Source organism: Anabas testudineus, chromosome 24 (assembly GCF_900324465.2).
Source record: "Anabas testudineus chromosome 24, fAnaTes1.2, whole genome shotgun sequence".
In the NCBI taxonomy this organism is placed as follows: Eukaryota; Metazoa; Chordata; class Actinopteri; order Anabantiformes; family Anabantidae; genus Anabas; species Anabas testudineus.
Window position 1 is genome coordinate 17,034,982 of NC_046632.1, and position 15,828 is coordinate 17,050,809.

At 38.2% G+C, this 15,828-nt stretch overlaps 2 protein-coding genes and 1 long non-coding RNA gene across 3 annotated transcripts in view; all 3 read left to right on the forward strand.

Moving 5' to 3' along the window:
* Window positions 1-15,828, forward strand: part of LOC113149050 — a 107,023-nt gene that overhangs the window by 75,968 nt on the left and 15,227 nt on the right. The gene's annotated exons all lie outside the window — the stretch shown is intronic.
* Window positions 203-3,468, forward strand: LOC113149053. Its single transcript, XM_026340882.1, has 7 exons — window positions 203-373; window positions 504-845; window positions 938-1,177; window positions 1,252-1,329; window positions 1,602-1,703; window positions 1,854-1,910; window positions 2,012-3,468. The coding sequence occupies exons 1-6, from the start codon at window positions 313-315 to the stop codon at window positions 1,865-1,867; spliced, it is 837 nt and encodes a 278-aa protein (XP_026196667.1). The 5' UTR covers window positions 203-312; the 3' UTR covers window positions 1,868-1,910; window positions 2,012-3,468.
* Window positions 4,183-4,950, forward strand: LOC113149064. Its single transcript, XR_003297543.1, has 3 exons — window positions 4,183-4,305; window positions 4,424-4,678; window positions 4,863-4,950. It is a non-coding gene; the product is annotated as an uncharacterized LOC113149064 (long non-coding RNA).

Below are 15,828 nucleotides of genomic sequence, written 5' to 3' on the forward strand. Positions count from 1 at the left end.
AAAAATTCATCCTGAGATGTCAGTGAGGTTAGTAATCATCATCATTCTTGATCATTTGCAGCCGCTCCAATCAGTTCATCCTCACAGCTTCTCTGTTGTGCTGCTGTATTTTTAGGAAGCTGTTCTCAGATAGTTATTTCCAAGATTTCCATAGAGAACAAACCTTAAAAGAAAAACAAGGAAACAAACTCAAATATGCAGAAGTTTCTTTGAGGAAGTCGCATCTTACTCATAGCAGAAAATAAACATGCATCTAGAAGCAGAGTGTTAGTTCAGAGAGTGGAACTGACCGAGACAGATGAGAGGAGAACGATGGCTGAGCTGCAGTGGATTAAAACGCTTTTATTTCTGATCCTGATGCTTCAGTTTCCAGGTGAGAACATAAGAGAGTTTACTGATGCCTTGGAAACTGCTGAGGAGGAGGAGGATGACGAGGAAGTGATTACAAACTGTTGTATTTTGTCACATTCTGATGTGATTTGTCTTATTTGTCATGTTCTCAGCAAAAGCATCTGGAAAATATGTGTATATCACTGTCAGGGACGGAGATGACGTCACTTTGCCTTGTGGAAATGTGAGAGATGATCAGGATAAATGCTCAAACACTGACTGGCTCTTTGATAGACCACAATACACAAGAGCAGTGGTGCTGGTCAGACACGGACACGTTGACAACCGTGAGATTTCGAGAAGTAAATCAGACAGACTGAGTGTTACAGAGAACTGTTCTGTGGTCGTAGAGAAGGTCACGGTGGAGGATGCTGGTCGTTACAGCTGTAGACTGTACAACACATCAGGTCACGAGCAAGGTGAAGACGCCGTGGTTCGTCTGTTCGTTGTTATCAGTGAGTATTTCCATCATAATATTCAGTTGTTAAAACTAAAACCTGAAACACTGAAGAGCGGAGACGTTTATTCTTGTTCCTTTTTTTACCAGTGACTAATCATCATGGAGACGTGGACACAGTAAACTGTTCTGTGTCAGCATTTAATGAGTGCAGACACACGGTGAAGTGGTTCTATGAGGGTAAAGCTGTGAGTGATGTCAAACACATGAGGTCGTGGCAGTCGGACTGCTCAGCCAGCGTGTCCTTCATGAATTCTTCCCTGGAGTGTGAAGTGACGCATGTAACCAGCGGGGAGGGGAAGCGGTTTCCCTTCAAACCTCAGTCTGCAGGTGAGAAGATGATAAACAGTTTAAAATGATTTGATCAAAGTGCAGTTTATTGATTAATTCATGTGTTGGTTCAGATTACAGAGCATCAGCGACGACATCACCAGCTAATGTGAGGATAAACTCTCTGAGAACGTTAAACTCAACAGGACAAGGTGAGAAAGCTGTTTAGTTATTTAAAATGATGTAGATATTCCACCTTATAACGGTAAATAGTAAATATATTAGAACAAATAACTCTTTAAGGTAGACTAACACATTATTTTGCATGTATAACTACACATCTGGTTATAAGTTGTTATATTTAGTTGTAAATGTAATTTTTTATGTCTTCCTCATTCTTTACACACACACACACACACACACACACACATGAGTCTGTTAGATGTAAATGTTCATTTACTGCTACGTGTTGTTCTGTTCACAGCTCAAACTGATTGTTCTGCTCTGAACTTCATCATATTGATGATGCATGTGGTTGAAATCCTCCTCCTGACTGTGATTGTTGTTCTTCTCATCAGAGCTCAATGTAAGAATATTAAGACACAAACTGTAGGTTCAGAAGTGAAATGTTATTCACCAGATGACAAAAACTGTGAGTGGGAAATTAAAACTGAGCTGTTTGATCAGTGATTACTGGTAAATGCTCACAAATACCTCCTGGATTGTGTTTGTTCAGGTTGTGTATTCTGAAAAAGGCCGAACAGTGAAGTGTTCACATGCAGAAGTTCGTCAGGTAAAGATGAGTTTAGACAATAATCATCTGAATACGCTGCTGATATCAGATAATTACCTGTGATCTTCTGATAACAAATTTCTTTGTGTTGTTTTTCACAGGTGCATAATGAAGAACCATGAAACTTTGAAACATCTGCAGAAACTCACCTGAGAATAAATAAAAATGTCTTCAACCTTCAACATAAAAGACAAGTACTGTAAAATAACCTTTAAACTTAGATTTATCATTAATGAGCAAAGAAAAGGTTCTTTCAAAAAACAGGATCTGCACTGATTACAAACAGGAAATGGGCTGTAGCTCTCTAAAATATTCACTATTTCAGAAACTCAAAAGGAAGCAGGCTGGTTGAATTTTGAATTTTTATACAACTAAGGTCAAATCATGCAAATAAAACTGTAAGATGTAGCTTTAAAGGAGCAGTGTGTTAAATTTACAGAGTAAACCTGTAAACGGGGTGTTCCTAAAAGAGTAGTTTCTTTTTACAGAGTCTGTCATGTTGCACCACCACGTTTCTACAGGAGCCCAGAACAGACAAACGAATGTCTCTGTGACGCTGTTGCACCATCTGAAAACTGATGATCAGGCAGCTAAATTCAATTTTATTTGTAGAGCGCTGTGAATGTGTATGAATCATAATAATCAGATTGTCCCTGATGAGGAAGCCGAGGGCGACGGTGGCAAGAAAAAACTCCCTGAGAAGGCGACAGGAAGAAACCTTGAGAGGAACCAGACTCGACAGGGAACCCATCCTCATATGAGTGATTACATGCTGTGTAGGCAGCAGGCAGTCCAGTATAACAGTAAACTAAAGTCGTCGTCTTCTTTTTGCCACATGCCACAACTGGTCCTGCAGCCGACCACAGTGGGCACGTGTTGGTTTTCTTGATCCAGGATCTTAAATTCAGATGCGTTAAAAAGTTTTTATCTCTGATCCTGATGCTTCAGTTTACAGATGAACAAACATTTAACAGCTAAATAACACCGTTAATAATTAGAGCTGTATTGAATTTTCCAGAATCATTTATCAAGAGAAGAAGAAAAAGGCTGATGGCTGAACGCTGCAGACACACAGTGAATGTTTTAGGAGTGAAGATTTGGATATATGCATGTTGAGAGCCAGGTTTCACTCTGTCCTGTGTTTTAAAGCACAGACTCTCTTATGGACTCCACATGTACTGTACAGTCTGCTAGTTATTGATTTAGAGGGTTTATTGAATGAGAAGTTATTGTTTTCTTTTTAATAGTTTGTATTGAAGCACTAGTTGTTCTGTGTGGCACCAGGTGATGGATGTACTGAATGAGTGGATTACATACTGTACCAACAGGACCTACAGAAGCTGAAGTGAAAATCTGTTGCTGTGTTGTGCAACACAAATGAATGTTTATGTACTGTACTCGGTCAAAAGCTCAAACTAAAAAAATCAAACAAATCTAATTTTTTGTTTTTCAAAATCAATATTATGTAGTTTCAGAGTAAATGTGTGTCCTTGACTGTTTAATGGTGGTTCTAACATCCTCATCAGCAAACCAAACAAATACATCTCACATCATTGCAGTTTGTTTTTTACGTCATCTGTATTTATACTGTTCTGGATTCAGTCCAAATGTTTGATGGTTTGTTCTGATACCATTTATTACACTTATTAAATGCATTTAGACACAGTATGTATAAACAGTACATACAAGTTTAATTAAGTCTGTGTCACTTGTATAATATATGAAAGAGTAAAATTAGTGTTCTGTTTTAATTAGACAATGAGCTCCACCACACGTCACAGAAATACACCACAGAGGGTACACTGTGCATCTGCTGAGCCTTAGTATTTGCTTTAAACAGCATTGTGCTGTGATTAAGGTCTTATCAGTATTGATGCTGATGAAGCTGATATGAGCCACCTCATTAAAGTTAACATCGACAAACAGGAGAAAGGATAAAAAATGCAGAAGTTACAGGAGGAAGTTAAGTCTCAGTGATCACAGGAAGTGGATAGACAGTACATCATGATCACAATGTTAGAAGCAGCAGCTCGGAGACTCTGGAAGAACAAGAGAGAAGAATGAAAACGTTCTTCAAGCTTTAATCGTGTGTGTTGTTCATGTTTGTCTCTTATTATTTTATTAGGAGTCGTCACTGGACAAATCTCCTACATCACAGTCAGAGAAGGAGACGACGTCGCTTTGCCTTGTGGGAACGTGAAGGAGGATCAGGATGAATGTTACAGCACTGACTGGTTCTTTGATGATTCAGGAATTTCTAAATTAGCCTAAATCAAATCTAAATCAGACAGACTGAGTGTCACAGAGAAGTGTTATCTGTTTATAAAGAAGGTGACAGAGGAGGACGCTGGTCGGTACGGCTGCAGACAGTTCATATCAGGACAAAAACATGAAGGTGCTCTCCTCGTTCTCTCTGTTGTTACCAGTGAGTATTTAAAACCACAATGTTAATGTTGTTAATGGACTCTAAACTTACCATCTCAGTTACAATTCTTCAATCTTCATCTTCACAGTGACTGAACATAAGGACAGTGACATGGTGACATTAAACTGCTCTGTGTGGACGTTTGGACCCTGCAGATTCTCAGTGAAGTGGCTCTATGAGGTTAAAGAGACGAAGCAGAATAACTTACAAGAGACTAGCTGCTACACCACTGTGTCTATTCTGGAATCACATGTTAAGTCAATATACGACCGACTGAAGTGCTCAGTGACTGATCCAAACACTGGGACGGTGCAGGAGTTCTTCTTCAGACATCAGGCATCAGGTGAAAAAACCTCTGAAGGGATTTGATTTATTCTTTGTCCTTCAGTGGCAGCAGATGAATGAATGAACATACTGTGCTTTGTTTTCTGATGATTTACCATCATTTACAGCAGGGAACAGTTTGGTACAATAGGTGGATCTTCAGAGAGCATGTGCACAATAAATGTTCTCTAATGTTTTTCCAGGTTGGCTGAGGATCGTTATCGTCTCTGTGGGTTTAGCAACGCTCATAATTATTGTTGTTACAGTCAATGTATGGACGAGAACTAAAGGTGAGAACAATCAGTGATGAACAGTTAATAAAGAAACGTCTTAATACTAACAACAATTATTGTTATTGTTGTCGTCCTCGTCTCCTTTTTCTTTAAGGGAATAAAACACAGATGGATAAAAACAGTGAGTATAAAACTGTATTTATCTGTTTACACTGTGTATTTATGACAGCGGTTGTGATATTATGTAAGATCCTCTTGTGTTTGTGTGTTGTTGTTTTTTACAGCTTCATAATGATGAAGATGAAGATACAGTGAACATGTTGGAGACCCCTCTGCTTCTGTCAGACTCCACTGATCAACAACTTCTACATCAACTCACCACAGAAACGAGTCACTGCTGCTGATTTATCAGGATCAGTTCATCTAATTGTATACAAGTCACTTAAGTATAAAATAATTTGAAGTATAAAGGAACAATTTCAGTGGATTTGATTCTTTATTTAAGTGCTGTTAATATATTTGCTGTAGTGTCATATTGTGTGAAATCTAAACATCCATGGTCAAAACCCATCGTGTCATTAGCTGTTTCACTTATGAACTCCAGTTAAAGGGTGGAGTTTCTCTTTTTCACACGTGCTAAAGTTGTGTGGAAATCGTTTGGTCTCGGAGAGGTGTGGTCCCTGGGTAGAGTGTGCAGGAAACAGGATGTGACACAAAAACTACACTGTTGAAATCACACAGTCACAGCACAGCGAAGCAGAGCCAGTCGCACGACTAGAAACTCTGCAGAAAGAATGGTGAATAGGAGCTGGTAGGACAATGTCTATTAAATGTCAAACACGGCTCCTCTGGGTGATGTCTGGAGAAGTTCAGGGTTCCAATGTTTGAAACGAGCATATAAAGAACCCTTTCACACAAGCACAGAGTTTGATCTTCTCCATTGGTCTGAAGACTCTTTTGAAGTGAAGATCTTTGCGTCACTCTGAGTCTGTGTCACAGGAAACATAGACAACATCTGATAAGTTATGGAATAAAACTAATAAAAATTACATCTTTAATAGCTTTAAGAATTTGTCCTGTGAAAACACATTGCTTCACCACATATCAATGAACTATTCAAGACAATAAAACAGCACCTTACATGCACTGTATTTAAATATAAATATACAGTTCTTATTTGATATCGATTGATTTAGTGAACTGTTGGAAAACAGTGAGGTCATATTTAAAATGTCATCACATTTCAAGTAATGTTTGTATTTCTCAGTAATTTTAATTTACTTAAGTTGTGTTCCCGAAATTATTTGCCGTTCATCACTTCACCTTTAAATTTCAGCCCCCACCTGAGAAGCCAGATGAAATTATAATGAACAGAAGAGTTTGTTCATTTTTCCACATGAAGACTAAATAACAGCTCGAGCAAAAAGAAATCAGTTGACAACAACAGTGTCTATTAAAAGTTATATTTTACTGAGAGAAGAAGATCGTTGACAGTTTGTGTGTCTGCTGGCTGTGGTTTAGTGGTTTGCTTTGTTTAGCTAATGACTGCTGAACATTTTGAAATGTTTCTTACACACAGAATGACAGAAACACTAAAACTTTCTGGAAATGGAACAAAGAACTTTCTCAACCCGTCAAGTTTTTTGATCTTAAAAAACAATAAATTCAAAGAGGAAACAACAGGTCTCACGCCAATAAAACAACATCTTATTATAACATCTGACTTATTAAGTCTGATAAGATCTTATTAAAACAATGAATTATTTGGGGGGAAATATTTTTTCAGTTTTATCCTACTGGAGTATGTACTGTATATGAAACTGCATGTTGGCCTTTCTTTGCAAGAAAATAAATAATAAATAAGTTTATTTGGCTCCATTCTCAGAAAACACATCTGTCATTAAAATGTTCAACTAACAGGTCAAATATTTATCGAAGCCAAAAATCTTCACACATTCAGCTTCCTCAGTCTTTTTCTTTTCTCAACATCAAACACGTCATTTTCACAGATGCATCATGGGATTGTTCACACTGTGCACACTGAGCCTCCACTGACCACACCAAACTCTATGATACCATCAAATAATGACCTGTCATTGTTTGAGGTGAACACCTCCACAGCTCTGCTGCTGTTCTCAACACATTCTCACTAAAACGACTTCCCCCTCAGTTCAGAGACAAAATGACCACAGAGACACAAACAAGGATCAACAGGTCTCAGAGCAGTAAAACATCCTCTGAGCTGTTTCCAGCTGCAACAGTTCATCACCATGTTGAACCATCAACAGTTTTTATTTGACAAATCAAACAACCTGATGAGACAAAACAGTGGAAACGTGAAGAGTTTTAGTTTTTACCTGATGTTTAATCAGCTCAGACTGAACTTCACACTACGACGACCGCATGAGAAGGAGGAACTCAAAAACCGACATCATCTGTCTTCATACAAGAAGAACTGACGAGAGAGAGAGAGAGAGAGAAACACATGAGGAAGTGAAACGTGACTAATTATAAAGCACATTTGTCTTTAACACTAGTTCAGACCAAGAAGCAGAGACACTGAGAGGAACCATGGTTGAACACAGATGGATTCAAACCTTTTTATTTCTGCTTCTAGTGGTTCAGTCTACAGGTAAGGATCCACACAGTCTGATCTAACTTAACTAAGACAGGAACGCTGGTTTAACATGTTGGAGCTCTGTGTCTGAAAAACTATGAACTGAACTGCAACAGGAAGTTTGTTTAGTAGAAATCGTGATCATGAGGAAATGTTCATTTACATTGTTCAACATTTTATTCATAGTCTGTTATTTTCCTGACCAACTGTAACTACATCATCATTAATCTTCAGTGTTTAGTGGATCACATGTTTGTTTAATAAATGAATGTCATTTAATTCATGGTAATGTGAGAAGCTCCGAACTCCTGAACTCGAACTCTTCACTTTACAGTTTCCTGTCGTCAATAAATGTGAACTTAACTTGTTCAAAATCAAAGTTTAATCCAGTCAATGACTGTTTGTCTTCAAAAGCAGATTTGCTGTTTGAGTTTAGTTGAATATTAATGTAGCTTCTTAGAGGTCAAGTTGGTTTAGTGGAAAACTAGGAGGAGAAGAGCAAATAATATTTTTATTTCTCTGTCGTTTTCTCAGCAATTTCCTTCATTATCAGACACGGAGAAGACGTCACTTTGTCTTGTGGAACTTTGATAAACGATCAAGATAAATGTGACGGTATTTACTGGTTATTCAGTGGTTCAGGAAACTCAGCAGCAGTAGAGCTGGTTGAACATGGACAGGTTAAGAAAGAATCCAAATCTAAATCCGACAGACTGAGTGTTACAGAGAACTGTTGTCTGATTATAAAGAAGGTCACAGATGAAGATGTTGGTCGTTACACCTGCAGACAGTTTATATCAGGACAACAACATGTTGGAGACTCTACAGCTCATCTGTCTGTTGTTACCAGTGAGTATTTCCATCATTATGTTTCCAGCTCAAACTGTGTTTTTTACAATAATAAACTGAAACTTTACAATAATCGTTTCTACACTGATGAAGTTCATTGTTCTCATTTTGTTTTATCTCCATCTTCACCAGTGACTCAACATCAACACACTGATCAGGTGATATTAACCTGCTCTGTGAGGACACGTGATCAGTGTACATTCACAGTAAAGTGGCTGAATGATGGTGAAAATGTGGAAAACATTTCTCCAAATCTACAAACAACCCAGTCTTCCTGTAGTGATACTGTTACTTTGACTTCTCATCACACGTCCTCATCAAGGTCTAAGTTACTGAAGTGTGAAGTGATGGATGTTAACAATAAGCAGCAGTTTACCTTCACACTTCAACCTCCAGGAGAGAATCCAGGTAAGAACATGAGGAGATGAATATTTGTTATCTGCAGATGTTGAACATGTTCAGTATCCTCAAAGAAAATCAAACAGGTGACAGAACAACAACAGCAACAGCAGGTCCGACTGGATCATCTGCAGATGGTGAACATGAGCTGTTTCCTCAACATTTACTGTAGAAGGTTTTCTTGTGTGTGATCATTAGTCCTGGTGATGTTCCAGTAAAATTATCTGGGGTTTGATTCATATTAAAATACCTGCATGTTTCATGTTGTTGTTCACAGTGACTGCTGACAAATCAATTCTCTGAAACTATCTACAACTACAGTATAAAGTCATTTATTTATATAATACAGTAAAAGTCTGTTTCCTTTGCACCACTACTGTTTCATGAAGCTTTAAACCACATGTTTAATAGTTGTAATCTGCAGGATTTTCCAGTTCACTGATCTTCAGTCATTTGTTTTGTGAAACTAACATTTTGTTGGTTTCTTGATGGAGATTTTGTTTCTAAAATCTGTTCCTGTGAATATATTTAGTTTTCGATTTTCCAGATCTGTGGAGGTTCATTATCGTCTCTCTGGTTTTAACAACACTTATAATTATTGTTGTTACAGTCGACGTGTGGACGAGAACTAAAGGTGAGAACATTTTACAACATGAGAGACGTTGGAATATTTCTGAATTGTCCCTGTTACAGCTGAAGTCGACTCTTTTGACTTTTTAGGGAAGAAAACTCAGATGGATGAAACAGTGAGTATTAAACTCAGTAGCTGCTGCTGCTGTTTATCAGATTATTTAGATTTTCCATTATTAGTTTTATTTTGACGTCGTCAGTGTGAATCCTGGACTGTCTCTGAGACTGAGTGTTGGTAAAGTGGATGCGTGATGATCTCATCTGCTTCAATAACTATCAGTGAAGTTCCCTTGAACAAGACGCTGAACTTGAACTCAGAATCTCAAGTGTGCTGTTGTTTTTCACAGGTTCATGATGATGAAGATGAAGATACAGTGAATTATGAAAATGATGGAGATCCTTCTACTTCTGTCAGACTCCACTGATCAATAATTTTCAGATGTTTGATGAACAACTGTTATTGACTCAGAAAAAGTCTCATATTAAGAATTTTACTGTTTTTTTTATTCAGCACTTGTTTAAACTTTCTCACCTGAATCCAGTTCAGAAAACAGCAGCTGTATTTAAACTGTGTCTGGGAGAAAAGATGCTGAACTTTCATGTGTGTTTAAAGATGTATATATTTATTTATTGCTGAGCTGCAGCTTGTTTGAACTTTTCACTCTCAGTAAATCAGTTTTCAGTTTACTCAGTGTATCACCTGTGTTAACACGTTAACTAAAGTTCAGTGTTCAGCTCTAATTCTTATAGAAGCTTCATGGAATCTTTTCTCTTTTTATTTCATGTCTCAGTACAAACTATTCAATCTGTATTATATTGTTCCTCAACATGAATTAAGTTTACTCTCATTATTAAACTATAAAACATTCATCAGGTCTTTGTTTTATATTCTGATTATAGCTTTGACTTTTTCCATTATAATGTCTAAATAACCTTGATCAGTGATGCTGCCATCAGTCCTGTGGAGAACAGAGGAAGAAAAGAATTAATAAATAATAATATAAATAAAGTTAATTTTATTTTATTCAAAGACACCATGAACAGATGTGTGTTGTACTGACCACTGTTCAGATTCTCCACTAAGACAACAACAGGAAAACAAACAGATGATGCTGATTGTTTGGTGTGAGGGTGGATTGTGCATCGATCTACTAGGAATGTCTGTTACCTCAGTTCTCCAGCAGATGGTGATCACACTGCCCCCCCTCACTACATGTAAACTAGTACAACACCTGATACTACACATGTGCTAAATACCACAGGAGACCTGATGCTCAGCTCAGCTCCTGTTGATCATATGAAGGAGAAACACAGAAGTCGACATGTTCTGTCTCCGTATGAGCAACAGACACCAGGAAGAAAGGAAGGATGAGAGTCACTTGTAGTGGAGACGTTAGAGTTTAGACACTGGGACTGTTTCTGGAGCTCGTTCTGTCCTTACATCACTTTCTTTATCGTCACGTCAAAGACAGCAGCTCCCTGTAGTAAAACCTCAGTAGAACCAGACAGTTCTCTCTGTTCCTGCACTCGTTCAGGGTCACGACCTCCCACCTGTGTGCAGGAGTTTATACTGTATGTTTGTGACACACTTAGTATCTTGCTCTTCACTCTGCTCCAACACTAAGTGACTGTTGACTTTTCTTTGTAAGGAGATAAACTTAGAAAACTCAGATCTGCTGCTGAGTTTTTATTTCTTCTTCATGTTTCTTTTTCCATCACTCACTCTGAGGAAGTCACACTTCACTGCTCGACGTTCAAGCTTCAGGATGTTACAGACACTTTATTTAGAAACTGATGTTTTCACAGTTTTTTGTGATTAGTTGGTCACATTCTCAGAAAACACATCTGTCATTAAAATGAGCAACTAACAGGTCAAAGATTTATCGGAGCCAAAACTCTTCACACATTCAGCTTCCTCAGTCTTTTTCTATTCTCAACATCAAACACGTCATTGTCACAGATGCATCATGGGATTGTTCCCACTGTGCACACTGAGCCTCCACTGACCAAACCAAACTCTATGATACCATCAAATAATGACCTGTCAATGTTTGAGGTGAACACCTCCACAGCTCTGCTGCTGTTCTCACCACATTCTCACTAAAATGACTTCCCCCTCAGTTCAGAGACAAAATGACCACAGAGACACAAACAGGACTCAACAGGTCTCAGAGCAGTAAAACATCCTCTGAGCTGTTTCCAGCTGCAACAGTTCATCACCATGTTGAACCATGAACAGTTTTTATTTGACAAATTAAACAACCTGATGAGACAAAACAGTGGAAACGTGAAGAGTTTTAGTTTTTACCTGATGTTTAATCAGCTCAGACTGAACTTCACACTACGACGACCACATGAGAAGGAGGAACTCAAAAACCGACATCATCTGTCTTCATACAAGAAGAACTGACGAGAGAGAGAGAGAGAGAGAGAAACACACATGAGGAAGTGAAACGTGACTAATTATAAAGCACATTTGTCTTTAACACTAGTTCAGACCAAGAAGCAGAGACACTGAGAGGAACCATGGTTGAACACAGATGGATTCAAACCTTTTTATTTCTGCTTCTAGTGGATCAGTCCACAGGTAAGGATCCACACAATTTAATCTAAGTTGTTGAAAGCCTAACGTTTAATCCAGTCGATGACTGTTTGTCTTCAAAAGCAGATTTGCTGTTTGAGTTTAGTTGAATATTAATGTAGCTTCTTAGAGGTCGAGTTGGTTTAGTGGAAAACTAGGAGGAGACGAGCAAATAATATTTTTATTTCTCTGTCATTTTCTCAGCAGCTTCCTTCATTATCAGACACGGAGAAGACGTCACTTTGTCTTGTGGAACTTTGATAAATGATCAAGAGAAATGTGACGGTGTCACCTGGCTATTCATTGGTTCAGGACCCATAGCAGCAGTAGAGCTGGTTGCTCATGGGCAGATTAGGAAAGATTCAGTCAAATCTAAATCAGACAGACTGAGTGTTACAGAGAACTGTTCTCTGGTTATAAAGAACGTCACAGATGAAGATGTTGGTCGTTACAGCTGCAGACAGTTTAACAAATCAGGACAACAACATGTTGGAGACTCTACAGCTCATCTGTCTGTTGTTACCAGTGAGTATTTCCATCATTATGTTTCCAGCTCAAACTGTGTTTTTTACAATAATAAACTGAAACTTTACAATAATCGTTTCTACACTGATGAAGTTCAATGTTCTCATTTTGTTTTATCTCCATCTTCACCAGTGACTCAACATCAAGACACTGATCAGGTGACATTAACCTGCTCTGTGAGGACATATGATCAGTGTAGATTCACAGTAAAGTGGCTGAATGATGGTGAAAATGTGGAAAACATTTCTCCAAATCTACAAACAGTCCAGTCTTCCTGTAGTGCTACTGTTACTTTGACTTCTCATGACACGTCCTCATCAAGGTCTAAGTTACTGAAGTGTGAAGTGATGGATGTTAACAATAAGCAGCAGTTTACCTTCACACTTCAACCTCCAGGAGAGAATCCAGGTAAGAACATGAGGAGATGAACATTTGTTATCTGCAGATGTTGAACATGTTCAGTATCCTCAAAGAAAATCAAACAGGTGACAGAACAACAGCAGCAACAGCAGGTCCGACTGGATCATCTGCAGATGGTGAACATGAGCTGTTTCCTCAACATTTACTGTAGAAGGTTTTCTTGTGTGTGATCATTTGTCCTGGTGATGTTCCAGTAGAATTATCTGGAGTTTGATTCATTGGAAAATACCTGCATGTTTCATGTTGTTGTTCACAGTGACTGCTGACAAATCAATTCTCTGAAACTATCTACAACTACAGTATAAAGTCATTTATTTATTTAATAATACAGTAAAAGTCTGTTTCCTTTGTACCACGACTGTTTCATGAAGCTTTAAACCACATCTTGAATAGTTGTCATCTGCAGAATTTTCCAGTTCACTGATCTTCACTCATTTGTTTTGTGAAACTAATATTTTGTTGGTTTCTTGATGGAGATTTTGTTCTAAAATCTGTTCCTGTGAATATATTTAGTTTTCAATTTTCCAGATCTATGGAGGTTCATTATCGTCTCTCTGGTTTTAACAACACTTATAATTATTGTTGTTACAGTCGACGTGTGGACGAGAACTAAAGGTGAGAACATTTTACAACATGAGAGACGTTGGAATTTTTCTGAATTGTCCCTGTTACAGCTGAAGTCGACTCTTTTGACTTTTTAGGGAAGAAAACTCCGATGGATGAAACAGTGAGTATTAAACTCAGTAGCTGCTGCTGCTGTTTATCAGATTATTTAGATTTTCCATTATTAGTTTGATTGTGACTCCGTCAGTGTGAATCCTGGACTGTCTCTGAGACTGAGTGTTGGGAAAGTGGATGCGTGATGATCTCATCTGCTTCAATAACTATCAGTGAAGTTCCCTTGAACAAGACGCTGAACTTGAACTCAGAATCTCAAGTGTGCTGTTGTTTTTCACAGGTTCATGAAGATGAAGATGAAGGAACAGAGAATTATGAAAATGTTGGAGACCCTTCTGCTTCTGTCAGACTCCACTGATCAACAGTTTTCAGATGTTTGATGAACAACTGTTATTGACTCAGAAAAAGTCTCATATTAAGAATTTTACTGTTTTTTTATTCAGCACTTGTTTAAACTTTCTCACCTGAATCCAGTTCAGAATACAGCAGCTGTATTTAAACTGCATCTGGCAGAAAAGATGCTGAACTTTCATGTGAGTTTAAAGATTTATTTATTTATTTATTGCTGAGCTGCAGCTTGTTTGAACTTTTCACTCTCAGTAAATCAGTTTTCAGTTTACTCAGTGTATCACCTGTGTTAACACGTTAACTAAAGTTCAGTGTTCAGCTCTAATTCTTATAGAAGCTTAATGGAATCTTTTCTCTTTTTATTTCATGTCTCAGTACAAACTATTCAATCTGTATTATATTGTTCCTCAACATGAATTAAGTTTACTCTCATTATTAAACTATAAAACATTCATCAGGTCTTTGTTTTATATTCTGATTATAGGTTTGACTTTTTCTATTATAATGTCTAAATAACTTTGATAAGTGATGCTGCCATCAGTCCTGTGGAGAACAGAGGAAGAAAATAATTAATAAATAATAATATGAATGAAGTTAATCTTATCTTATTCAAAGACACCATGAACAGATGTGTGTTTTACTGACCACCGTTCAGATTCTCCACTAAGACAACAACAGGAAAACAAACAGATGATGCTGGTTGTTTAGTGTGAGGGTGGATTGTGCATCGATCTACTAGGAATGTCTGTTACCTCAGTTCTCCAGCAGATGGTGATCACACTGCCCCCCCCCCCCTCACTACATGTAAACTAGTACAACACCTGATACTACACATGTGCTAAATACCACAGGAGACCTGATGCTCAGCTCAGCTCCTGTTGATCATATGAAGGAGAAACACAGACGTCGACATGTTCTGTCTCCGTATGAGCAACAGACACCAGGAAGAGAGTCAGTTACATTTAGTTATTTAGCAGACACTTTTATCCAAAGCGACTTACAAGTGAGGAACAAGGCAAGCAAACAAAATCTAAGTCAAGGAGAAAAAACATCAAAGCAAAGTGCTGTTAAAGAAGTGTTTCTCGACTCAACGCTCGATATTCCAGGAATGGAACAAGTCTGCCTGCAATTAACTAACTGGACTCCACATTAACTTAAAGACATTAACTGTTATACTGAACTGCTGCCTACACAGCATGTAATCACCCATATGAGGATGGGTTCCCTGTTGAGTCTGGTTCCTCTCAAGGTTTCTTCCTGTTGCCTTCTCAGGGAGTTTTTCTTGCCACCGTCGCCCTCGGCTTGCTCATCAGGGACAATCACATTATTATGACTCATACACATTCACTGATCATGTACTGTTCTTTGGTTGTGTAAAGCTGCTTTGTGACAATGTCAATTGTAAAAGGCGCTCTACAAATAAAATTGAATTGAATTGAATTGAATTTCTGTTTCAAGAGATGTGAGTGCGAAGAGCAGAAAAGTGTTTTTTTTTTGTTTGTTTTTTTTTAAGTGCAAAGGAAGATGCGGAAGAGTTCTGTTTTCAGCAGTTTTTTAAAGATTGCTAGTGAGGTGGCTGAGCGTGCAGAGTTCTGCAGCTCATTCCACCATCATCGGATCACTGAGCTGAACAGTTTCCCCTGGTGTCGACTGTGTGGTGCTGGTACCACCAGACGTCGTTCCCTAATTGAGCGCAGTGGACGTGAGGGGATGTAGACCTGAATGATTGAACTGAGATAAGATGGAGCTGTGGAGTTAACCACTCTGTAGGCAAGAGACAGAGCTTTGAAATTGATCCTTGCAGCCACAGGAAGCCAGTGCAAAGATCTGAAGAGCGGTGTGACATGAGACCTTTTTAATTGATTGAAAATGAGGCGTGCTGCTGCATT

Excerpts from the sequence above, each read along its gene's own strand:
- LOC113149053 (XM_026340882.1), top strand. The coding sequence starts at position 313 with ATGGCTGAGCTGCAGTGGATTAAAACGCTTTTATTTCTGATCCTGATG. Across the intron at positions 374-503 it reads CCTGATGCTTCAGTTTCCAG|CAAAAGCATCTGGAAAATAT; the intron begins GTGAGAACATAA and ends TCATGTTCTCAG. Across the intron at positions 1,178-1,251 it reads CTTCAAACCTCAGTCTGCAG|ATTACAGAGCATCAGCGACG; the intron begins GTGAGAAGATGA and ends GTGTTGGTTCAG.